This window comes from Podarcis vaucheri (genome assembly GCF_965113315.1).
Source record: "Podarcis vaucheri genome assembly, chromosome: 3".
NCBI lineage: Eukaryota > Metazoa > Chordata > Lepidosauria > Squamata > Lacertidae > Podarcis > Podarcis vaucheri.
In genome coordinates this window covers 45059856-45085824 of record NC_138761.1, presented here as the reverse complement: position 1 = coordinate 45085824, position 25969 = coordinate 45059856, and the positions used below count along the sequence as shown (strand labels likewise).

The window sequence follows — 25969 nt, the reverse complement described above, 5'->3', positions numbered from 1 at the left end:
CCCTTTCTCTTAGGCGGGAGGGATTTGAGAGAGAGAGAGAAAAAATCACAAATGTCAGTCAAGAAATACTGCAACGAAAATGGACCCTCCACAGTCAGTCAACAGCCGGCCGCCTGTAGTTAAGCCCCGGCAGCGTTTTTGCAGCTTTCAGAGGTGGCTGTTGGCAGTGTCGCTTCTGCAGCAGCAGCAGCAGCAGCAGCGGCGGCGGCAGCAGCTCCAGGAGCGCTGAGCTTTTCCTCTTTGCAAGAAACTGCTTGGCCAAAATGGGGAGAAAGATATTGGCTGCAAGCCTCGCGGAGGCTCCTCCCCGAGCCAGGATCCTGAGGTTTTTGGAGGATTTCTTTTAACTCCGTGGCGAACCTTGGCGAAGGAAACAAGTTGCCACACACCACCACCAAGTAGCAACGGGGAGAAAACGCTGCCTCTCCAGCAACACCCAGCCAGTCCTCCGCTTCTCTCCCTCTCTCTCCTTCTGCTAAAAATCTACTTGGATGCGATTGTTCCTTTTTAGTTGTGCAGGGAAACTGGCGCTGTCTGCTTAGACTGGGGAACGCCGATCCCTTGGATTTCTGCACACACACAAACGCACAGAGTGGGAATAAACGAGAGAGAGAAGACAATGAGGGCAAACATGATCTGACGGGGGGGCGGGAAGATACAATCTCACCCTCTCTTGGGGCTCCGGCAGCGTTTTTTTCTTTTCTTTCTGGGATCGGGGATTTATTTTTATTGGTGGTATTTTCCTTGGAAAGGCAGAGGGAGGGGGAAACCGACTTCAAGTGCGGAGCTGCTTCCAGCTGGTGCGTGAACCTTGCCGGATTTGGGGAAAAAAAAATCCCCCCTTGGATACAAATTTGCAGGAAATCTTGCCGCGGGCGCCGAGATCATCACCCTCACCATGAATTCCGTGGCTGGGAATAAGGAGAGGATCGCGGTCGGCACCCGAAACAGGAAATATGGGGTAAGTAAAGGGGGGGGAGGGATGCTTGCAATAATAATAATCGACAGCGCTGGGCTTTCACACAAAAGGGCTGCGAGCGGACACGGATCCCCCCCCCCGCAACAAGCCGGTCGCCTTCTGAAGAAGCGGCACGGTGCCCCAAGCCAAAGGGGCAGCCGGGGGTGCCTTCACCAGTTCCGCCCCTGGGACGCGAAAGAGAGACGGGGCGCCTCTCTCGCTTCCTCCGCGGCTGCAGACGCCGAGCGCTTGGGCAGCAGCAGCAGAAGCCCATGGACTCTGCACTCCTTTAACTTTTGCAGCCTGGGGTTCCGCCTAGACAGGCGGCTCTGCGGGGCGAAACGTGCTTCGCGGATCTCTCCTCTCCTCCGCTGTATATAGAATACAGCAACCTGACTTGCGAGGGGCTTTTGCACACGCACGAGAGGGGCGCGCGGGGGGGGGGTCGCCAGGGAGGGAGAGAGCGAGCGCTCCTTGGAGGAGGGGGCTTGGATTGGAAAAACGTGCGCGCACACCCCCACCAATTCTGCAGGGAAAATCGATTTCAGGTGGTGACTTTTTTTTTTTAACCCAGCTTCTTGGAGATCAGAGGGGGCGGGTGTGCCTGGAGGTCAAAGGTGCCAACTTGAATAAAATATTGGGGGGGGGCAGGTGAGCCCCGCCCTGCCCTGCATAATTGATCACACGATGTGGGGCATGCACATCGTTTGAATGGCACTGCACATCAACTTGGGGGCTCAGATATTTTATGGAGGGGGAGGGCGAAGGGACCTCGGCCCCTAGGAGTGGGCTCCTATGCGCGGAGGGGTGTTTTAGCTGACTTGGGGTGATTGTTAATATCTAACATCTCCACGAGCCGCTTGGTTCCTATCAATGCAACTTCGCTGCCCTCCTTCCACGCCCCCCACTGATCTGCTTCCCTTCTCCACTCAGGTGAACGACCCCTGCTCCCCGACCAAACCCGCGGCTCCCTTCTCGCCCGAAAGCTGGTACCGGAAAGCTTACGAGGAATCTCGGGCCGGCAGCCGCCCAGCCCCGGAAGGAGCCGGCTCCATCCTGGGCTCGTCCGGCACCCCTTCCCCGGGATCGGGCACGTCGTCGCCGGGCTCCTTCACCGGGTCGCCGGGCCCCGCTTCCCCGGGGATCGGCAACAGCTCTCCCGGGTCGCTGGGGGGCTCGCCGGGCTTCGGCACGGGGTCTCCGGGCTCCGGCAGCGGAGGGGGCTCCTCGCCGGGCTCCGACCGCGGCGTCTGGTGCGAGAACTGCAACGCCCGCTTGGTGGAGCTGAAGAGGCAAGCGCTCAAGCTGCTCCTGCCGGGGCCCTTCGGCAGCAAGGTGAGCCATGGAGCGAGTCGGTGGCCCGACGGCCAGCAGGGCTTGAGTCTCCCACACACACGCACACGCGCGCGCGCGAACACGAGTGGGGAAAGCGTGAATTAACAAAGGAAGGAATCTCAGAGCAAGGAGACAGGACATTCGGGGAAAGGAAAGTGAGGGAGCAAGGAAAACAGATGGGGTCTTGAAAAGAATCAGGGGATCAAACTCCACCCCCATTATTTGGGAGAAAGAGGGGATCTCCTTTAACCTGTGGCTGGGTAGTGAGACTCCCTTCCCGCATCCAGCGCAGCTCTGTAGCTGAGCCCCCCCTCCCCATCTCCAGACAAAAGACGTTTTTGACACGCTCAGCACAAAGTGAGAGGAAGCACCAACGGTGTAATCTTCTGTTTGTGTTGTACTGGTTTGTAATGACGGCATGCCTGCCTATGCGGCTTAAGGAGAGTTCGGTCTGAGTCAATAAATGCCTCTGACTAGTCAAATAATTAGTCCTGCAATACACCATTAATATGGTTCCCAAGGTTTGAAAGGAACCAGTGTTTGGGTCAAACTTCTGTTTCCTTTTCCTCTTGTCCATTTCCTTTTAAAGAAAATACCCAGCGCTTTATTAAATCTCATATGTGCAGCTGCAAAAAAACATATTTCACATTTTGTTGTTGTTTTGATTGCACAAAAATGTGTCAAGCCGCATGTAAGGGTAAACCCTGGCCATCTCTCATGGGTGCACATCTTGTGATGCGATGGGCAATCCTCTGGAGGGAAATGGGTGGCCATCTCCAAGGAGACCTGGCAGTGAAAAATAAAATGATCTAAAGCATAGGCATGCAAGGTTGCTCTTTCTGTCCTCAGTGTTGAGAGGAGAGCCTCAGGCTACAATCTTCTAGGTGTGTGCAGTTTCCTTGGAGGATACCTTGGTTAATGGTGCCTCCTCCCAGGTTACATAAGAGTAGCCAATGGCCCATCTAGTCCATCATTCTGTTCTCCAGGGGCCAACCAGATAGATGCCTGTGGGAAACCCTCAAGCACAATGCTCTCCACCTGAGGTTTCCAGCAGCTGGTGTTCTGATCATGGAGGCAATGCATAGCAATGCATCATGCCTACCAGTCATTGATAGGATTATCCTCCATGAATTAGGTTAGCTTGCCTCAGATTGCAGCCTGACTTGGGGAAGAAGTCCCATAGAACTCAGTGGGGCTGAACAAACATGGATAGTAACTTCAGTGATGTCCAGTGGATAAAGAACTGGTCTGAGCTCGCAGTGGTCAACTCAGATTCTCATAATCTCCTCTGTATACGGTAGCTGTGTTTCTGCTGACTCCCAGCCTGTCACTGCTGTGGTGGTGCCAGTGTCATGGCAGCTTACCTGGGCAGATCAAGGCTCTGCAGACTCACCAGTAGAAGTACTGGATTGGTGCCACAAGTGCACCTCTGCATCCCTGACTTGGCTGCCACCTTGCCCAGCACCATTCAGGTACCTTGTAGGGAAGTTGGAGGAAGAACATGAGAATATCAGGAGCGTCTGTGGAATCAGATGGTCTGTGTGGTCCAGCATCACGATGGCCAACTAGATGCCTGTGGGAAGCCTGCAGGCAGTATATGAATGCAACAGCACTCTGTCCACCTGTGATTCTCAGCGAATGGTATTTGGAGGCACACGGCTTCTGACAGTAGAGATTGAACTAAGCCATTGTGGCTAGTAGCCATGGCTAGTCTAGAGGGCATTCCCACAGTTCTGTCCCACCAATACTGGCTGCTACTGCTTTCCAGCCACAGCTGCTGCACACTAAAGCCACCACATCAGCACTGGCCCTACCATTGGGCAATGTGAGACAGTACTCTTAGATGACAGCTGCTGAGGCGCGAGGAGCAAGCAGAGAGCTGTGTGTGCCACATGATGTGCTCTGCACCCTCTAAGTTAGCCTGCTGCCCTCAAGGCCTGTGTTCAGGCAAGATTCAGGAACCTGTCAGTTTGGCATTTGTCTGTGGAATGTGGAGGGCACTATACCTTGCCCTTTGCTCAGGCAGCAAAATATTTTGGGATGGCACTGCATCATGAGGAACACTGGCCCCAGACTCTGCAGTGGATTCTGAGATGCAAATGAAACACCAAGAGTTGCACCTAAAATTGCTATTTCAAACAAATGTTTTGGGTTCTTTGGTGTGTGGTGTGGACATTCACCATGGGTGAGCTAAGGGATCACGGCTGAGCTAAGGGGAATAAACATAGACATTTCCATTGAGATTGGCAGTGGGAGCTCCTCCCATTATTGAATGCTGATCTAGTTTAAAAAAGAATTCTTCCATTCCAAATGAAAGAAGGGTTCTTACATAGCCTTCTGCCTGACATGCTAGTTTTCTAAATGTAGTACAGTGTTTTATTGTATGAACGTTCTATTGTATGAAGGAATAGCCATTTCTGTAAGCTCACCCCTCCAGTCATAGTGGTAGAGTCTAAACACAGGTTTACCATCTGCATGAGAACTGAGCCTTAGTTTGCCACCTATTAGATCACAGATGGGAATTCCAATCTTCTTGTCTTCATGGTATAATTGCGTAAGAACAATAGAGAGTGTGGAACACTTCATAAATTAAATGTGAAATAAGTGTCAAAAAGCCATTTAATTTGATACCATTTTTGAGGTTTTGAAATTGCTGGATAAAATCATGCATTGAAAGGATATAATGTATTCTGTGCACACACTCCATTTTCATGCAGTTGAATTAAAATGCCTTATTCTCTCATTTTGTGTATTTTACACATCTGTGAGGTGTCCTCTGGTTTCATTTTACTACCTGCATCTGGTAGTTGAAAAGGCTACTGTGCTCACTACTCAGAGCAGAATTTGCTCAGTCTGGCATTTTCTTGAGTTTTTGCCTTTTAAATTACCCTACATTTACTTGGTACTCCCATCCCCTCCCTCATCTAAATCAAAGATTGGCTCCATAGCTCCTTCCTATTAGTGCGCCTCCTCCATAATTTTGCTTCTGTGTCCATGGGTATATGACATCATCTCTCCCCACTATTTCCATTGCAGTCGCACAGCAGACCGCTGGCAGGTCTCTGTAGTTCTACTGAGAAGCATGCACATTAAAGTGCCACTGGATGATCAAAGTTGCTCACATGCTATTTCATGTTTGTAGGAAGGGAAATGTGCCAGAAGAAAGCCTTGCCTTCCATTGTCAGCTCTGCAATATAGTGGCAGGAATTTCTGCAAAAAGTATGATTGGTGATCTGGGATGTGGAAGAGGAATGGAAGTGTACAAAAAGTGTGAAACTAACCAAAGGGTCAAGGCACATCCATGGTTTATGGTGTAACCTGCAATATCTTATGCCGAGGGCATCACTGTTGTGAACAAATCTGCATTTATAACTTGCTTGAAGGGTGTAACTCTATACTACGTAGTCTTTATCTGAAGAAGTGCCACAAATAATGATGTCATCTAGGAGTGACAGCTTCCATGACACACTTGGGTTTGTTCACAAGTTACGTTTCTGTTCTAATTTCTTTCCTACAGTGCTTCCACATTGCCACATCTGTGGTTCTCCTCCCTGAATGGTTATGACCATGGAAATTCCTTGGCATTAAAGGTCGCTGAGCTATAGTGAATACTTCACTGACTTGGCTTGCACTCTTAAGCTAAACCATGGCTTAGCATGAGCATGTGTGCTGCTTTTTGCCAGTACCCTAGCTATGGGGGAGGAGAGTGGGGCTAGCTGGATTTTTTTGCCCTGGGTGAAGCCTCCAGAGGGGCTCCACTGAGGCTCCCAGCCTGTGTCTGTGTGTACACAAACGCGCATGGGTGTGTGTGTGTGTCAAACTGGGTTTTTAACCTGGGTGAAATAAAGCCTAGTTTTGTCCCTGTTTTTGCTTATGCATCCTGTGTCATCCAAACCTGGTCTCTTGGTTAAAATCTCTCCAGACTCTGCATGAGCTGTAACCCAGAACAAAATTTGGTCACAATTTATGGAGAAAGCTTAACCATGAGCCTGGGTGTAGATTACATTTAAAGCCAAACCTTGGCTTTACTGCACTCTTAACAAGCTACAGTTCCAGGATTCTTTGGGGAAAGGTTACGAGCACTAATAGTGCTTTAAATGTGTGGTACGAATGTGGCCTAAGGCAGAAAATGCCATTCATTATATAAAAGACGACCTTCCTCTCTTCACTGAATAGCCACTGCCAGGCCTCCTCTTCAGTGGCTGTGAGGCATACATTCCAGATCCGAGGTCATGATTTTAAGTGGGGAATGAGTCCTGGCATCTCTCTTCTTAGAAATTAAACACAGTGGAAAACGGTTTCTGCAGCTTGGCCATATCGTCAGAATGACTTTGCATGATTTATGTCACCTTTTGAACGCTGAGTTCTTTATTTGGATTGGATATCAAGATGTTTTGAGGTGAAATCTGGCAAAATCCTACAGCGGTTGAGCTACTCTTTGAAAGCAGTGTGGCAATATTACCACATATATTGCATAAAAAGTTAACAGTCCCGAAAGCTCTGTCAGAGGCTTTTGAGCTGACGAAGTGTTAAAAGAATTGTAAGCGTCTCTCTCTTCCATGGTAACCCTGTGGATGTTGGAGAGCCAGTGGGTTGCATGAATGTGACACAATGCCATTCAATTTGCACTGTCAGGCCCAAGTGTTATCAAATGGTAATATTTACTCTTCTACTTCAAACAGAGGTTGGTTTTCTTCTTCTGTGGTTTGGATCAAGAGGTATCAAGTGAAAACACTGATTGCTGTTGAAGGGTCTCTAGCACCCGGTTTGCTGAATTGCATTTATCACTATTTATTTATGGTGCTCTTTGAATTAAAATATGGATGGTCCTAAAGGACTGACTGAGTTGAATCCTCCGTTTGCATAGCATATGTGATTATATGAATTGCTCACTGCTAAAGCAGTTATTCCAAGTGCGCAAAAATTAAATTAAAAGGCTGAATAATAAATAAATGGTTCCACAAATCACGTGTTTTTGATAGCAGTAGTAAGTTTGTGGTGGTTTACAATCATTGGTAACTTTTAAAAAATTCTGTCCCAGAAATGGTGACATATCCCACTGAATGTTGCCAGTGGAGTGCCAGAGTTAAGTTGAATGGTGGAAGATTCGGGACAGATAAACAGATGTACTTCTTCATGCAGCAGTTAAACTATAGAACTTGCTCCCACAGGAAGCAGTGATAGCTAATGGCTGGGATGACGTTAAAAAAGGACTGGACAAATTCATGGAGGAGAGAGGACAATGGCTACTAGCCATGATATATATCCTCTGTCTCCATTAGAGAAGGCAGTATTGCTTGCTGGAAACCACAGAGGAGGAGAGTGTTTGTGCACTCAGGTCCTGTTTGCTAATTTCTCCACAGGTATCTGGTTGGCCACTGTGAGGACAGGATGATGATTCCAGAGCCTATAGCAATGGGTCTCCAGCTTTGGTTCATGAGGAACTGTGTCTTTTTTCTTTGCTGCTCTCCTTTTGCGCTGAACTTAGGCCAGGCATAAGCAAACTCAGCCCTCCAGATGTTCTGGGACTACAACTCCTATCATCCCTAGCTAGCAGGACCAGTGGTCAGGGATGATGGGAGTTGTAGTCCTGAAACATCTGTAGGGCTGAGTTTGCTTATGCCTAACTTAGGCCTTGACTAATGTTGCTGTCAGTGCCCACCCAACTCCATATTTCCTGCAAAATGGAGATGCCTCTCTGTTAGGGATGCCCACAGGATCCCATATAAACACTCCTTTTTCCAGACCAAGAAAATGGCTGGACTGGTGCTTCAGTAGCAGAAATTCAGAGAGGAGGGTTGATTTTGGGTGTGTGTGTGCACAATAGGTATACAGAATATAGCCGTAGACCTTATTTTTAAATGCAGTAACTGAAACTCATGTCTTACTAAAAGGTAAAGGTACCCCTGACCATTAGGTCCAGTCTTGAACGACTCTGGGGTTGCGACGCTCATCTTGCTCTATAGGCCGAGGAAGCTGGCGTTTGTCAGCAGACAGCTTCCGGGTCATGTGGCCAGCATGACTAAGCCACTTCTGGCGAACCAGAGCAGTGCATGGAAATGCTGTTTACCTTCCCGCCTGAGCGGTACCTATTTATCTACTTGCACTTGACGTGCTTTTGAACTGCTGGGACTGAACAACGGGAGCTCACCCTGTCACGGGAATTCGAACCACCGACCTTCTGATTGGCAAGCCCTAGGCTCTGTGGTTTAGACCACAGCACCACCCGCGTCCCCTTATGCCTTACTACTGAATTCCAAATTGATAAGATCAGCCTGATTTGTATAAACCAAGGATGAGGAACCTTTTTCTCCTCAAGGGACCATATTCCCTTAGGGAAAAGTGCGCATACCAGCAGCAAGCAGGGCCAGATACCAAAGTGGGTAGCTCCATCCTACACCCTGTTCTCACACACCCCATTAACACAATCACACATGCCTAGTACACAAACACAGTCTTATGCATGTGTGCACACACAACCCCTCTTGATTCAGGCACACATTTAAAATACACAGCACACAGTCTTCCCTGTTCAGCCCCGCTCCCTCAATTGATATTTTTACTGTAAACCTCTATGGCAGAAGTTGCTGGTAGTACACAACTGTAAGTGTAGCCTATAGGAAGAATAATCAAACGTGTGTTCTAATTCTTGCCCATTTATCATTTATGAATCCAGCTGACTTGCAAGGTGTTTTTTTTTTTGGGGGGGGGGAGGAACTCCTGCTGATAACATCCTGGAAATTTCATTAGCTCTCATAACCGTTGTCAGCAAAAGAGCTTTATAATCAGTCAGCAATATATATTTTACATTTTTGCACTTATTCCTTCCTTAAAATGCATAAACCTTGGCTAGTTAAGGCATGGCAACTCTTAATATAACAATCCATGATATGTTTTCACAGAAATAGTAGGTTATTGATACTGATTGAATGAGAACCTTTTAAAAATCGAATCATGTACTTCAAAATGTTTGAATGTATATATAAAAAACCCCTATTGGGTTGTAGCTGACTCAAGTCATATTCAGAGTAGACTCACTGAAAAAAATGGATTTAAATTAGTCCGGGTTCTATTCGGAGTATGATTTAGTCAGATACATCCCGTAATAGTTTGCTGCTGTCATTGCGTGACCTGACAGATCTTTATGTATGAAACCATTTGCAGCCATACATTGGATTTGCTGCAGCAAAATGAATGCTTAACCTAGAACAAGGGTACCTTTGACTACCCCATAGCTATCACGGAAGTGTGGAACTTTAACTTTAACAAGAAAAATTCACTCACAATATGTCAGCAGGAGGAAAGCTGAGGGACTTTGGTTTTGGTTATGTTGACAAAGCTTAGCTTTTAATTACAGAAGCACAAACCTTAATTTAACCATTTCGGTGCTTGCTTTAGAAGAAGGGAACATACACCCCCCTCCACTATTAAACATACAGTATATGAAAAAATCTTTTAAAATGACAGTCATATTGTCATTTGTTAAGCGAATAAATGTGTCCTCAATGAAAAGCTATGGCATAATTCATCATTTCACCGTTTACCTGATGAATCTTTTCATGTCCTGGGGCACAGAACACATATAACCTGCTACCACCGAGCTATGGGCTCTCCCCACAGAGTCCCATGGGTGGATACTGGAGGACATATGGGCATGGCTTTATTATATTTCCCTTTCTGTTAGAACCTGTGCTTGATCCACTTTCTGTACCTTTCTAGCATTTCTGCCCACATGCTCTTGATTTAGCCTTTCCACTTCAGAGATGTTTGGTGGCCGAAGACTAATAATATTAATAATGAAAGAATCCCTGCAGCGGATATAATGGGAAATGGGTTCCTGTTAGCTCGTGCCTACTTTAGGGAGACATTTCTAGCAGAGACAGGACAGTAATGAACCCTTCCTGAAAGCTTAGCAAGTAGCAGAATAATGGAATTTCATTTCTGTTCAGACCTTTAATATATGAATAAGCACAGCCGGACTGTATGGGGGACTTAATTTTGTAGTGCAAAAATCTCAGTCACCTAATCATTTCATCCCAAGTCAGCGTAATGCAAATAGGATTATTGCATTAGAAATGTGATTTTAAATGGCCCGGAGCAGTAATTTGTCAACATTTGGGAGGATTAAGTCCATTAAAGTTTAGGCAGCAACAGCCAGTCTTTTGTATTTCATCACAGGTCACAATACCAAACACTGAGCATAACCTGTCGAAAGCACATTTTGCAATTGCGGGTCTCCTAGCAGGGAGAGCACCTACCATTTGCCTGTGCCCTTACATTACAGCACCTAGAATTACTCCAATTGTGGAAGCAAACCAGAGAAATAAAGAATAGTTCTTAGACTTGTTGATGCTTCTCATTTTTATTATTATGAAAATCAGAGGTTTAGGCCTTGCTTTAAAAACAGAGTGATTCAAATAATGAATCTTGATTTTTTCTTTTTTTCCAGGGAGATACGTAACCTGTGATTTTTCACATTTGCTGTGAGAAATAATACACACAGGTCTTGCTATCTGAACACAATGCGTTCTCGGGAAATTGTTAGGTGAGCATTCACACAATGAGTGGATCATTTCCATTGATTCCTATGGGGAAATTTCTAATGCATTCCCGGCAACAAAATTTTGATCCCAGAATGGAAAAACCCAGGAAAAACCTCTGAAACCTTGCAAAAGTCAAACAAGGAAGGAAAAAATGTTCTTATTTAGCCAACCTCCCCATGCTTCCCACTATGGTTTCTGAAGAAACGGCTGTCATGGACCAGCAAAATCTTGTTTAAGGCTACTTATTTGTTTACAATACTACATGCAGGTCTGTTTGTTTGGATATCTCAACCTGCACTGTTTATAACAAGGATCCTAATTCATCATGTTTGGATAAGTGAATTTTTGTGTAACGAGTGTTCAGATAGCAGGACTTGTGCGTTCTATTAAATTATACTCATTTATGTGCTTGTCCCTCTATTATAAAAATGATTGGGGTAAAAAAGCACTCATTATAACTTTGGCTGGGTCATACCCTAGATTTGTTACCTAGGTTCGTATCAGTTGCTGAAGTATACCAAATACAGTGGTACCTTGGTTTACAAACTTAATCCGTTCCGGAAGTCCGTTCTTAAACCAAAGCGTTCTTAAACTAAGGTGTGCTTTCCCACAGCAGCGCGGGACTCAATTTACAAATGGAACACACTCAACAGAAAGCAAAACATGTTCTGCTTCCAAGGCAAAGTTCACAAACAAAAATACCTACTTCCGGGTTTGTCACGTTCTTAATCCAAGTTGTTCATAAACTAAGTTGTTCTTAAACCAAGGTACCACTGTATCTTACAAATGTAATAGGACCATTTCCCCTAAATGTACCTTTTTGCTGGTAGAATATTTGCTTTCTGCTTTTGATACATATTCCAATAACTTTGCTAGTATATATTGAATTCTGAAGTATTAGAAATTGTATCATTTGGGCACCAGATTTGTGTAAATAGGATGCTTGCTTTCCGGATGGCAGGGTAATGAACCTTTTGAAACTGAGATGGCTCAGCTTTGTAGTTCATTTGGTTTGATTGTTCAGTTTTTAAAGTATCTTTTTACTCTGATAGAAGTTAGAAAGAACGTAATCATAGCATCATAGAATTGTGGAGTTGGAAGGGAGCACAAGTGTCATTCAGTCCAACCCCCTGCAAGGCAGGAATCTTTTGCCCAACATGGGGCTTGAACCCAGGACCCTGAGATTAAGAGTCTCACACGATTCTATGCTCTGCTGACTGAGCTATCATTTATTGTATATGACTACTTTTGTCATGTTTGTAGTTATGTAAGCTGTGTAATATGCTGTAAGCTGCCCTGAGCATGGTTTTAACTTTGGAAAGGTGGCATACAAATGACTGACTGACCACAATGCAGACACACAGCCTGCATATCACATAACTTAATAGATACAGAAATCCAGCACAAGCCAAATTACTTGCAAGCAGCTTTTAAGAATGTCTTGCAGATTGGTCCTGGACAACGTATGTATTTTCCATTTCCTTTCCTTTCAGTAACGCCCAACAATTATAATGAAGTATTTATCCACTGTCAAGAAGTTCCAAAAGTGAAGAATACGTCAGTTATTTTTAATAGCCAGTAGGAGACTGTGCAATGAACAGTTTCAAAGGCCTCTATTGCAATATTTTTCTGATGACTCTTTATAGGTGTCCATTATGGATGTTATTCACCAGCTTTTGTACATCAGGCTGGTTTGCACAACCCAGGAAGCCAAATTATGGCTTGCTGGGATTGTGCAAACATGCCTCCCCACCCCCCAGAGCGCAAAATCAGTTTGCTGCTTCCTGGTCTTGTGCTAATCCAAGGTTTGGTTGGGCATGCCATCTGAACCTGAGCTTGTGGTTAAACTTTCTCTTTGCTAAATAATCAGCCTGTAGCTAAGGTTTTTCCTCATGCCGGAGTGAAAATCCCTGGCAAAGAGTAATGCAGCTGTAAGCTCCTCTCCTGGAGCCCACATGTCCACACAGTCCCAGTATGCCACAACTTAGTGTGTCAAGCAATAGCAGCCGTTGTGTTTGGGGGCGGCTGGAGGAAGACGTCTTTGGGAGATGAGGCTGATACTAATCTGTATTCAATATTCTCACTATGCTAAGAGCTAAGGTGCATTTTTAACTTCTTCTAAAGAACCATTCTTGAAAATGTATTGGTGGAAGTATATTACACCCATTTACCTCAGGGAGGAGATTTGTGCAGGGCAAGACTCTGGAGTGGGCTGTAGGGTTCATGTATCCTACTTGGGAAAGGAGACTCCTTCATTACAGTTCTTTAATCACATTCTTTCCCTCCACAAACATTATGTTGTGGATCTGGTTGGCTGCAGGTGTTGTGTGCATGTTTTTCAAAATGCCTAGCCCATGATCAGTTATGAGGTTCTCTTTGGGAATGTTTGAGAATTCTGGGTGCTTAGTCCAGATCTCAAAGAACCTAATATTGCTTCTTCATATTGTGTTACTGTTTTAGGGTACAACTTTCAGGTCTCCTTAGGGAGAAAAAGTGGGATAAAACTGGTTTTATTTCTTAAATAACCACATTTTGCTTCACAAGAAAGAGAATTTGTGGTGTTTGCCTTGTGGGTTAAGGAGAGAGTTTTATATGTGTGTTGAAGAACTATTCCATAACGATTTCTCCTCTATTAAAAAAAATAAAAGATCATCCATCCTAAATATGGGTCAGCACATTGTACAGGGCAGGCTGCCCAAATCAGCGGATTGTTAGAGCCAGAGTAGCTTTGTGTACAGAGGAAAGAAAACCGTTCACACAGACTCAGCCGCATCAGCAGTCTAATACCCTGGATTATTTTTGGAACATCAGCTAATTGGGATAGTTCCAAACACAAAACTGATCAGCTTGTTGTGGTTTTCTGTGCAGAGCCCTAGACTACTGTACGTCCTGCATTTTTATTCAGGCCTGGTTTCAGCAATTTGTTATGTGTGACTGTCACAAATGTCAGAAGTGTATGACCTGTCATATATAATGTGCTGGTATGAAATCTGTTAGCTTTTAGAACTAGGAATCTTCCCCACCTCTGTATTACAGAGCTATGCACTGACATATTCTGTGATCAGATGCCACAGGATAAACAGAAATGGATTGTTTATTCTTTGTACAGAACTCCACCACATGTATCTCCCCCTTCTTCCTTATTAGAAAGCACATTTCTTTGGGTGAAGGTTTGCAATATGCTGCTCATCTAACGTTGGCTCTGATAGACTCATCAACACCAATCTATATATTTAGAAATAGCATACTGTACTTGGGACCACACCACCTTTAAATGTAAGCAAGGAGTTCATGTTTGAATGCTTTTCCATGTCAATCCACCCCCCTTGTACACAGAGAAATAAACATGTCAGAGTAGGATTGGTTGGACGGATATGTTTGCTTATTTATGTTAGAGCATCTAATTATGAGATTCCCCCCATTCTGAAGTAGCAGTCCGAGGAGAAATGTCTGTTTTTTAACACCTGAATCAGTCCCATACTATTTGCTTGTACTATGTTTGACAATATTAAAGATACAGTGGTACCTCAGGTTACGGACGCTTCAGGTTACAGACTCCACTAACCCAGAAATAGTACCTCGGGTTAAGAACTTTGCTTCAGGATCAGAGCAGATATCGCGCAGTGGTGGCGCAGTGGGAGGCCCCATTAGCTAAAGTGGTACCTCAGGTTAAGAACAGTTTCAGGTTAAGAATGGACCTCCAGAAGGAATTAAGTTCTTAACCTGAGTACCACTGTACTCAGTTTCCCCTTTTCAGTGCTTTGTTACCTTAAAGTGACAGCAGCTAATAGAGGTTGACTCAAAATCCCATTTCTCTACCATCCATCACAGAGCATGCCTCACCCCTGCAGCCCCAATATATACTGGTGCTGTGGAGCCATCCCACCTCTTAGATGCTATATTGCCAGAACAAAAGCTATTGCTCTTCATTTGTCTGCTCATCTCTCTGCTTGCTTAACAGTGGCTGGCAAGAAGAAACAATAAAAGCCCACTCTGCAGCAAATTGGAAGTCATGACTCATGCGTTTCTCATTCTCTAATGAATGTTATTAACAGTTAACAAGTTCTCTAAATCAGGTTAATATTGGTGGTATCGCTCACACTTGTCCCACTGGAAGAATTAGCACTCTCTTTCAACATTGCAGAGTGAACATTAGAGTCTTAAGAGGGGAGGTGGTGGGGTTATCCAAACTTTGGCACTGTTTAAGGCAAAATGTACCAAAAAAACTAGGGGTAATTTTAGTTTACTTCTCTGCCCCCGCTTCCCTTTTTCAAGCTTTTTCATTCTGTGCTTTCAAAAAGGAACCCCTTCCATCAGTCAAAGGCTGTTTCTGAAGACTACTTGGAAACTGCCGCTAGTTCAGTTTATAGATGTTAGGTTACTAACTGGGAAAGCAGCTTTCTCCTGATTGAAGCACAGAGTGTCTGAGGACTGGGACATTTACAGGGAAGCCAAAATGCTTATTTACAAAGCTATTGTACTATCAATTTTACTGTATGCTTGTGAAACATGGACCACTTATAAACGCTATCTCCTATTCCTCGAAAGATTCCATCAATGGTATCTCCAAAAAATGTTACACATCACTTGGGATGAGAGGCGAACTAATGTCAGTGTACTGGAAGAAGCAAAGATCACCAGTGTTAAAGCAATGATTCTTCAACATCAACTTAGTTGGACTGGTCATGTTGTTTGGATGCCTTATTATCATCTTCCAAAGCAACTACTCTTATTCCCAACTCAAGAATGGAAAGCGAAATACTGGTGTACAACAAAAGAGATTTAAAGACTCTCTCAAGGCAAATCTTAAAAAAATGTAGCATAAGTACTGATAACTGGGAAACAGTGGTCTGTGAGTGCTGCAACTGGAGAACAGTCTTTACCAAAGGTGTCATGGACTTTGAAGAAGCACGAACTCAGGGTGAAAAGGAGAAACGTGCTAAGAGTAAGGCACGTTTGACAAACCCTCACCATGATCACTTCCCGCTCGGAAACCTATGTCTCCACTGTGGAAGGACATGTGGATCCCGAACTGGCCTCCACAGTCACTTACAGACTCACTGTTAATACCATTTTTATTTTGACTATGGCAGACCAACACGGCTACCTATCTGTAACTGTTAATACCATGTTTATGGAAGACAATCTTACTTGGCTACGAGTGATTGCCAAAGAAGAAGAAAAGAGCAAGGCTAATTGGGATTGGCTGTCGGAAACATATTTTTAGGCTGTGAAATGCCCTGAGATCTTACAGATATTGCGTGGTATACAAATTATTACCATTATTATTATTATTAGTGCCTGTGTGGTAGGAGATGGGTCACAGAAGTCTGATATTGCCACGGGTCACCAAGCCCTGGGCCCATCCCTCCCTCACTGAACCATCTCACCCCCCCAACCCTTTGGCTGGGTGATGGCTACGCCTAGGGTTTGGACTGGTTAGAGCAAACTAGGCCTATTACCCCACCAAAAAGTTCTGTGGGAAGGGGATGGTTCAGGACTGGGTAAGGTAAAGGGACCCCTGACCATTAGGTCCGGTCGTGACTGACTCTGGGGTTGTGGCGCTCATCTCACTTTATTGGCCAAGGGAGTCGACGTACAGCTTCCGGGTCATGTGGCCAGCATGACTAAGCCGCTTCTGGCAAACCAGAGCAGTGCACGGAAATGCTGTTTACCTTCCCGCCGGAGCGGTACCTATTTATCTACTTGCACTTTGTCGTGCTTTCAAACTGCTAGGTTGGCAGGAGCAGGGACCGAGCAATGGGAGCTCACCCCATTGGGGGGATTCGAACCACCAACCTTCTCATCAGCAAGCCCTAGGCTCTGTGGTTTAACCCACAGCGCCACCCACGTCCCTTCAGGACTGGGTAGTGTTTGCTAAAGGAAAGGCTTCTTTCCTCTGCTCTGTTCCTGGGCCATAAAAGAGGACCTATGGCTGGGGTCGAACTTGTTTTTGCTGCCTTGCTTCAGTAAAAAGTTCAGGAATACTTCACAGGATAGGGTGATCGGAAGATGTCTGTGCTGGGTGGAATGGCAGTGGCTTTTCAATAAACACTAAAAAGCTGAGTCCTGCCTTCAGACATGGCAACCTTGTGGAGCTGAGTTCCAGTGCTTCCAGATGAGGATTCGTCAATTGTTTGGGTTGCGCCAAGATGGGAGCTGGATTAAATGTGGGTAGGAACAACTGTCAGCAAAATTTCAGCTTTTAGGACTTTTTAGTTTAGAAAAATGGTGAGTAAGACGTGACATGTTTAGAAGTTTGTAAACTTACCCCTCTCTCATAACATTAGAACTCATGAACATACAATGAAGTTGAATGCTGGAAGATTCAGGACAGGCAAAAGAAAGCACATCTTCATGGAGCTAAACAGTGAAACTCGTTCCCACAGGAAACAGGGATGGCCACCAACTTGAATGGCTTTAAAAGAGGACTGGATGAAGGCTATCTGCGGTGACCAGCCATGATGGCGGTGTTCCACCTCCACTGACAGAGGCAGCTTGCCTGTTCCTGGAAATTGCCGGCGGGCAGAATGCTGTTGTGTTCATGCCCAGCTTACAGGCCTCCCACAGGCATCTAGCTGGCCATCTTGTGAGAATAAGATGCTGGACTAGATGCAGGAGGACCGTCTCACGCTCCTATGTCTTGGTGGGAGGAGTCCTGGGATCCTGGCAGTGGGGGAGCCATGTGCTCTTTGCCTGGGGCAATGCAGACCACCACCTTCAAATGCAACCTAAAATGGCAGTAACCTGTTATGCCTCACCTTATTGACTCATGTTCCATTTCCTGCCCTTATAATTGCCCAAGTCCTCTTGTGTTCTGAATACTTAAACAAAACTGAGTGATGAATTGGAGGGAGTGGCTGGACTGAGGGAAAGACAGTCCCTGAAGCATCTTGCAAGGTAGCAGTATTGTTTTTCTTTTTAAAGACTGTGTGCCTATATGCAAGCAGTTTCTGTCGGTGAGTAAACACATTAAGCCAGCTAATGCATATTTGTGATTGTAATATATTTAAGGTTCTTAACCATAATACACTTATTAAAATATGGCTATAAGTTTCCTAATAGAAAGCAGCAACGTGATTTATGAGTAATGACAAAATTCATTCCCATCCTCCAACATATTTAATTTTTATATGAAAATTTCTGTAGTCAATTACATCTAAATTTCTAGCATTTTAACAGTGGCCTATTCCATGGAAGGTATGCACAATACATTTTTGTACAGAGTAACGTTCAAAAATAAGCTTTATGGAAAGGGTTTTACAGTGTGACACTATGGATTTAGGAGGAAGAAATACACACCATACTAAATGGGGCTTACATCCTGGTAGATCACAGTAATTTTTTCTGAATTTGCATCTGTACGTGGCAGATGCAAATCTTACCCCACTTTTGCACTTTTGGGGGGTGATGCATTTCTTCTCCATCTTTTTTCTTCTTTTTTGGCAATTTGTAAGTGGCCAGGATTTAAGTGGATCTTAAAATTTGACTTACCCTGTTTGTACCACTGCCGTGGGTAAAGGGTTTCCTGTAGCCTGCATGTAGGTGTCTAATCCAGCCCTAACATAGAATGTACTGGGAAAAACCTAGGGTGTATTGTATTTCATAATGTCTGTGAATGCATCAGCATTTGTGGTCATTATAACTAAGTTTTATCTACTTATTTTGATAGTTCTACCCCACCTTTTGACCCCTTTCCCATGTTGAAATGCAGATTTTTCTATTCAGTTGTCTGACAAGCTGCTTCTGAAGGTCAAAGACGGTGCTTAGAGAGTATGAGGGTTGCCGTATTTCAAAAAGTAAAATTCCTGATACGTGCAAAGTTGCTGAGCTTTTTGGAGGAAACCTAACCCCAAAATTGTGATTTTAAGCTTCTTGAGCTGCTTCCGCTGCATCTGGCTTTCCCCTGACATTTTGCTAATTGGGCAAAATTCCCCCAAAGCCTTTTTTACACCTGAAAACCAGGACACGTCAGGAATTTTCCTGACGTATGGCAAGTCTAGGGAATGTCATCTGATGTAGTGCAAGGAAATGTCCCATTGTACATGCAGAAAAGGATGAAAGAGCACAAACCAATATTTGGATTTCAGCCCTATTGTCATGGATTTAGACTGGTGCTGGTGCACCTTTTCCAAACACCTTACCCTTTATATTCCTTGAATCTTTGCAAAATTATTGGGGTTAGTAATTGACAGCACGTATCATTTAGAAAGGAACAAACTGGTGTAAGCGGAGAGCAACTTCACTGGGAGACATTACAGCACATGGCAATATCACGTAGGTGATTGCGTTATTATACCAGACATTAGAACTTATGCGCGGCTTGGCTGTTTTTGTTGATGAAATTATTCAGAGCTTTTTTTAGCTGGAACTCGTCGGAACTCAGTTCTGGCACCTCTCAGGTGGACGCCATTATCATTCTAAGAGAACGAGGGAGGCATTCATGGTGCATTCCGGCCCCTCTTTTTCTAGAAAAAGAGCACTGAATTTATTATTGTTTTTTGCTTTTGGAATATGGAGGCTGAGAGAGCCAGCCCTGATGTGTTTTATGTACGGATAGAGAGGGGGCCTTGAAAACCTTGTAGTTCAAGGAGATAAGAAAGATGAAGCAAGAGAATAATAGTGGGCAGAAAATGACATGCCCAAGTTCAGATATCAGGTCACACCAGGTGGGATTGGTTCCTTATGCGTCCAACTCCCTGATACATGACCCAACCACTGGGCTGGATTGTCTGATATTAACAGCTTTGTCTGCTGCTGATGCAGCAGTTAAATAATGGATGTTGGTGCTTGAGTGCTCCCCTGTAGCTCTGTGTCTCTGTGTATTGCCTGTTTAATATTCCATTCCAGTTTAACCAAAGATGAAGCATCTAAAATGCCTATATCTTTCAGGAGTCATTTGCACTGAGCTGAATTCTTGTGATGGTTCTTTTTAAAACAGTGAATTGTACATCAATACAAAGGGAATATAAAGAAGAAGGGACAAGGATGTGTGCATATGAGAGAGAGAGGGAGAGGGTTGGTGTGGGAGTCTGAGGGTGGGGGAAAAAGATTTAAAAAAACCCATAGTCTGTATTTTTAGGGGTCCCTTTTTATCAGCACAACAACGAAGTGTCTACTCTTCCTTCTACCCTGCACTGAATCACAGTAGTTTGGATCACTGCAATAGGCATGTAGCAGGAAAGCCAAGATAAGGGCTCTTTTTTGTGGCTGAATTTCAAGGGCTGGAGAGGATTGTGTGGGAAGCCAGGGCAGAAGCAGTGCTGTTGAGGAACTAGTGTATAGTAATGCAAGTGGATGACACTGATAAATTGCTCCCCTAAGCCAGCATCTGCAGCAAATTGTCAGACTGAGACGAGTTCCCGGCATACCCTATTCCTCTGTGTGAATGAAATCTCAGTTGAACCATTATTTACCCATCTACCTGTGAAATGTGGGAGGATAGGATTCATTGCCCTATTGCAGGTTTGATTTGATTTTGCTTTAATACGCTCTGTGTGTGTGTGTTGTGTATCTGCTCCTATCTATATCTATATATCTTTGTGTGTTTGTGTGTGTGTATGTTGCCTTCTCCAGTGATGGATAGTGACTAGCCTGTTTCTGATTAGCAACATAGCTCTTTGGGAAAAGAAAAAAGGCTAAGTGGTTTTCTGAGTAAAGTACTGACTTTCCAAGGTCTGGAATCCTGTTTCTACTAAATGAAGTGAATTTAATAGTCTTGACTTTGTTCTTTGTAGCTGAAGGAATGCACAGTTAAGCAACTACTTAGTATACTTTCAAGGCTCCCCCTTCCCCACCTCCCCAGCATACCAAGAACTGAAAAAAGATATATATATATATATATATATATATAGAGAGAGAGAGAGAGAGAGAGAAAAGAGAGTGAGAGTGTTCACTGTCAGGGCTCATCCAAACTTCTGCTTGTCTCATGCCTAGGGCAGTCTGAGCAATTTCCCCCTTGTCCTGCTCTTTTCCCAAGGAAAACCCACTCTTTAGTCCAAAATGGAGCAAATGTCAATCCAGTGTGCTGTTTGCTCCAATTCAGTGCTAAAGAGCAGGTTTTCCCCGGGGCTGCGGAAAGCAGTGGGACAAGAGGAAGCATAGATAAGCCCCCCCAGTATCCTTCATTTACTGGAAATGAGTAAAAAAAATACAATTTTTTTCCTGAAAAGCTGCATTTTCTTTCTTCTCATTGATTAACAGTGAGCATTTGCACAGGAAAAATCCCTACAATCACAAGACTGATCACTCACCCTCGGTTAAAAAAAAGTACAGCTGGAGTCTTAAAGTCTTCCTATATCCTAGTGTGCCATAGCCACTTTGAAATAGATTTAAATCCATTTCTTCTACAAAGGAACCAAAACATCAAACCCAAACTCCATGCAATTGCTGCAGCATATATTTTTTTAAAATCTGCTAAAAATAACTAATGGATGATGACTTAACCAGTATCAAAAATTAGATCTTGTAAAATGTCTGGAAGATGCTTAGGCTCAGACTTTGTTGGATACACATGAGAAGAGAGTTCTCCAACACTTCTGTAAATCCTCTGATGGGTTATTTTTGTGATATATTTTCTACACAAATAGTTCCAGCTGATCCAACAAGCAATCTATATAAGGAATAATGCTGCCACTCAGGAGTGGAGGTTCTCAAGCTTTCTACCCTAAGGGCTCACTTGAAATGGCTGGAAATTTACTGAGGCTCAACAGTCAGAAAATGATGGTGCCAGGGGCACAGCCAGTCACAAAATGGTGGCAGAGCCAGGGATAAGCAATTGCTGACATCATTTACTATTGATATCTAATCCATCTTTGGAAATTGGCAAATTCTTTGCCATAGCATTTTCATGGTGGCAAGGAGTTCCACAGCTCTGCTTCCTGAAGCTAAATCCAAACATTTGCTCTGATTCAGCCTCTCCATTTTAGGCAGAATTTGCTGATTTGGAAGCTCTAAAGGGAGAAGATTTTTTTTCTTGTACAGTTTCCCTTCCCACCTTCACATGCCTATCCAAGTATTTTTCTTTTCTTTTACCCATCTCCTGTGATTTCTTCTTTTCTCCTTTCACATTCTGCTTGTGCCATATTAGCCCCCACAAACTGCTGTTTTCTTCTATCCCTTCTACTTGTTGCGTTCACATTCGCTTCTTGCGTATATAACAGCTTTCTTACCCTTTCCATCCTATTTCCACTGCATTTATTTATTTGTTCATAAATATTAATTTTGCCTCACTTTCTAATTTCCCTCAGCGACTCATTTGGCGCTTTCCCCTGAGAGGACAAAGACCTTCCCTCTCCCCTGAACTCCTCTGTCTCCTGGACACCTTTCCTCAGCATGTAAGGAGTTACTGCTGTCAGCGCTGGTCCAGCCAAACGACACTGGCATGGCTAAGGGGGCAAGGCCGACCAGTGGGGAGGCAGTGGGCGGTCTGTGGCACTGAGTGCCACCTGAAAGTGCCTGTTGCTAGCTTTCTCCTGGCCAGGACACCTGGGTGGAGAAACGCTGTTGGAGAGCAAAGCCCAGCAGCAAATGAGAAGTAGCCTGAGGAGAAGAAAGCCATCAGCTGACAAATATTACTGCTTGGGGAAGGAATGGAATGAGGAAAGAGAGTGGAAGTTAATTTGATAGGAGGAAATGGCCATTTTACCAATGCAGTCTAGCATTGATCTCTTGATAGGTCTCCTCTGACTTGCATCATAGTGCTCCGTCCTGAGTCAGTTGTGGCCTGGATGAATCCTTGCTTGTTAAATGCACCTTAATATTTCCTGTTGTGCTAAATAATACAGTGGTGAGTATTCTGAGCTCCTACTCTCGTCGTTACTTATTCTTTTACAGCCAGCCTGTATCTCATCTAAGATCAAAGGGCTAAGGCATCATATAAATGCTAATAATCTGTATTGCGAAGAGTAGTAAGGGGAGCTTTGTCCCTTTCTGATGAATAGTTTCTTCAAGTATTATCTAGTTATCTATCATGGTTGTTCACACTGTAGCTTCTTTTGTAAAAGATGGATTAAAATTATTCATAGTTTTACTGAGTGCTGTATATGACAACTGGTGTCTAATGTATGTTGTTTAGCTGATCAATTCTTCTTTTATCCCCTTTGCTTCATAGTTTGGCTCCCGATTTTTTTAATGAATTTTTAAAATCAGGGAGGAGGATGTTGGTGATGTGGCAACTACAGTGAGAACTTCCCATTTTGTTTTCTTATGCTTATATGGCCTTGAACAAAATATTGGGGACAGAGAGTATGTGTACTTCAAAGCGAAAGGGGCGGAAATCAAACTCCATGCAAGTCCAGTCCTCATTTATCCAACTAAAGGGGAAAAAAGGGCAGCGGCAGTGAATGTTGAGAGTGCAGTCATATGTGAAGGACATCTGTATATTGGCTGAAGTCATGAGGAAGCCCAGGCATCCCTTTATCACAGCATGGTGATGGGTCCTGTCAGGATGGCTCAGGCATGTTAGAGCAATCAAAACATGAGAGGCCCTAATTTGCTACAACCCTCCTACTTTCTGTACATACTGCAGTTTCTTTTCCTCAAAACATGTGCACTAAAAACTTTAAACCTCTTTTCTTTTGTCTGCTAACTAATAGCTCACCTGGATAGGATTGCCCCTGGCTCTGTGAATGTAGCAATTAAGTCTAACCCCTAAGACAGCAGCCTGCTGTGTTGCCTGGCAGCCTGCATTTATAGGAGCTGATAAAACAGAACAGCCCAGGATTGTCTTGCTTTTGAGCTTGCCATACAGATGTGAAGGACAGATGCTCACCTGCTCTTTAGGTGACGAAACAACTCTGAGATGTAGGAATCAAATTTCTAGTTTTGCTGTGAGTGGTGAAAACTCGAATGGATGTTCAGCCTGTTCAGGTGCTTTGTGTGGCTGTTCCTGTAGTTCTACTTTTTTGTTTTTTTAAAAAAGGGTGAATGGTAATTTGTTACGGTCTTTTCTGTGTTGTCTGTTATTTAAAAAACCTGAACGGTGCATATTTTATCTGTACAGTGAAGGACTTCCAGAGCATTTAGATAACCAGATGTTCCAGCAAACAAAAGGAATCTCCACAGAGGGTACATTTGAGAGCATGCATGCATATATAAGCCCCACTGATTTAATCATCAAACAGTTAATTGACATGGGGCATGCACTGAATTCAGAAAAGCAGAGTGCTCAGATAACTGAAATAGTTCCGTACTATGATGTATCACCAAGTTTGCACCCAGCACCCGAAAATAAGTGGTGTACTTGCCACAATTTACTCTGAGTTAGATGTAATTAGCTCCATTGATTTCAATAACATCTTAATTAAGGATATCTGACCATGTACAGGTAACTCACATCTTTTTATTATTACACTTACTATCTTGACTGTGAGTCCTGGAAGTCCTGCTCCCTGCCTTGCAGGCCTTTCCCACCTGGCCTGGGATGGTGGGGCCTTGACTGACTTCAACTACAAAAGCTGAGGCTGCTGAACAGACTCTTGGGTTGGGGTCCTGCTTGGAGGTTTTGTTGTGTGTGTGTGTGTGTTGTTTTATTGATATTTTTTTGGTATCTTTTAGCTCATACTATGATTTGTGTGGAAATTGCAGTTTGGTTGTGTACTTCTTGATGTTTTATGTATTGTTTATGAGGACTTTTGTTATGTTTGTAATTACGGGCCACTCATGTGACCCATGCAAAATTGTGGCCCCAGAAAAAGCACTTTTTTCAGGGTGAAATTGCGGGGCCCAAAACGAACATCATTCTCTCATGTGAAAAAATGGGATGTCGCAATTTTCCCAGGACAGTTGAGAGCTATGGTCTTAGCCACCACAATTTAAAAGCTCACGCACTAAGAATTTTTTTTGGGGGGGGATACTCTTTATTCATGTTTGTTTGCTTTGCGTGTTTTCTGTCCCAATAATTTGTGATTAGAAGTCAATATATGTGAAGGTATGTACTTTTAAAAAAGATAACTTATAGAATCATAGAATTGTAGAGTTGGAAGGGACCCAAGGATCATGTAGTCCAAGCCTTCAATGCAGGAATCTCAGCTAAAGCATCCATAACGGATGGCCATCCAGCTTGTGTTGCTCATATTGAATAGGCTTGTGCAGCACATTCCAAAACCAAAATCTCTCAGCACTTTAGAACTCCCAGCTGGAACCAGCAGGAAGGATCAAAGGTGTGAAATAAGGGCTTCCGTGTTTCATCCTGAACACATTGCACTGGCGAAGATGAGGCAGGTTTTTTTCTTAGTCAATCTCTGTGGAGAACAAAAATGGGTCTTGGGCCTTTATTGGATTGCGCATACTCTTATTAACTCAGGATAATGATAGTTTCTCTGAAAACTGAATAATCATGAGAGGTGATGCATTGCTAGTACATATGTAGTTCCCAGGAGAAATGGGCAGAAACTTTGGGGTTGTGTAATGTCCTTACACAGGCCTCTTTAATGCCTTTGTTTATGGCTGCGTATCTCTAGTAACAAATTTAAGGGAAATAAGAGCAGCATCTCAGGGCTGTCCTTAGACACTTTACTGCCTGAGGCAAAGGACAAGAGGGTGCCCCATTCCATGTACAGTTCCATGAAGCTGAATTTTACTTCAGCACAGTGGCGTAGCGTGGGTTGTCAGCACCCGGGGCAAGGCAAGTAATTTGCGCCCCCTAACCCGGTAGGGGCAGAGAGCTGCGAGCGCCCCCCCCCCGATGTTGCGCCCGGTGCGGCTGGCCCCCCCTGCACCCCCCACGCTACGCCACTGCTTCAGCACTGATGATAGGACAGCATTGCAGGCTGGCTCGGGGGGCACAGGGCAGGTTGTGTTGCACAGGCATCTCTAACTGAGGAGAATGGTTGGGGCTCAGAAGGAACAAGCAAGGGGCTGCCATTGCTGTGCTGTCAGCATCTGCTGCCAAAGGCAGTTACCTCACTCTTGTCTCATTGTAGGGCTGGCCATGCATATTATTTAAAGATGAAGAGCCCGTGGAAGAAATGTGTGTGATATCTCTGAATGCAAAAGCACTCTGATGTGCCATGAGAGCCAGTGTGGTGTAGTGCCTAGAGTCTGACTCAGACTGAAGGATCACTGCAGTTATACCCTAAGTTGTAGCTGGGGGACAGAGAAGAAGGGCTTTTGTTTTTTTGCTTTTGTTTTT

At 44.2% G+C, this 25969-nt stretch overlaps 1 protein-coding gene across 3 annotated transcripts in view; it reads left to right on the top strand.

Annotated features, from left to right (window-relative positions):
- The first annotated feature begins 565 nt into the window (after positions 1-565).
- Positions 566-25969, top strand: part of KIF26B (kinesin family member 26B) — a 271678-nt gene continuing 246274 nt past the window's right edge. For 2 of the 3 annotated variants that reach the window (XM_082214955.1, XM_082214954.1), the window contains exons 1-2: positions 566-961; positions 1892-2293. In XM_082214955.1, the coding sequence (XP_082071081.1) occupies positions 899-961; positions 1892-2293 (465 nt within the window). In that variant the 5' untranslated portion in view covers positions 566-898. Of the gene's footprint in view, positions 962-1891; positions 2294-20199; positions 20302-25969 lie in introns of those variants that run through there. The other variant, XM_082214957.1, reaches the window with a different exon arrangement.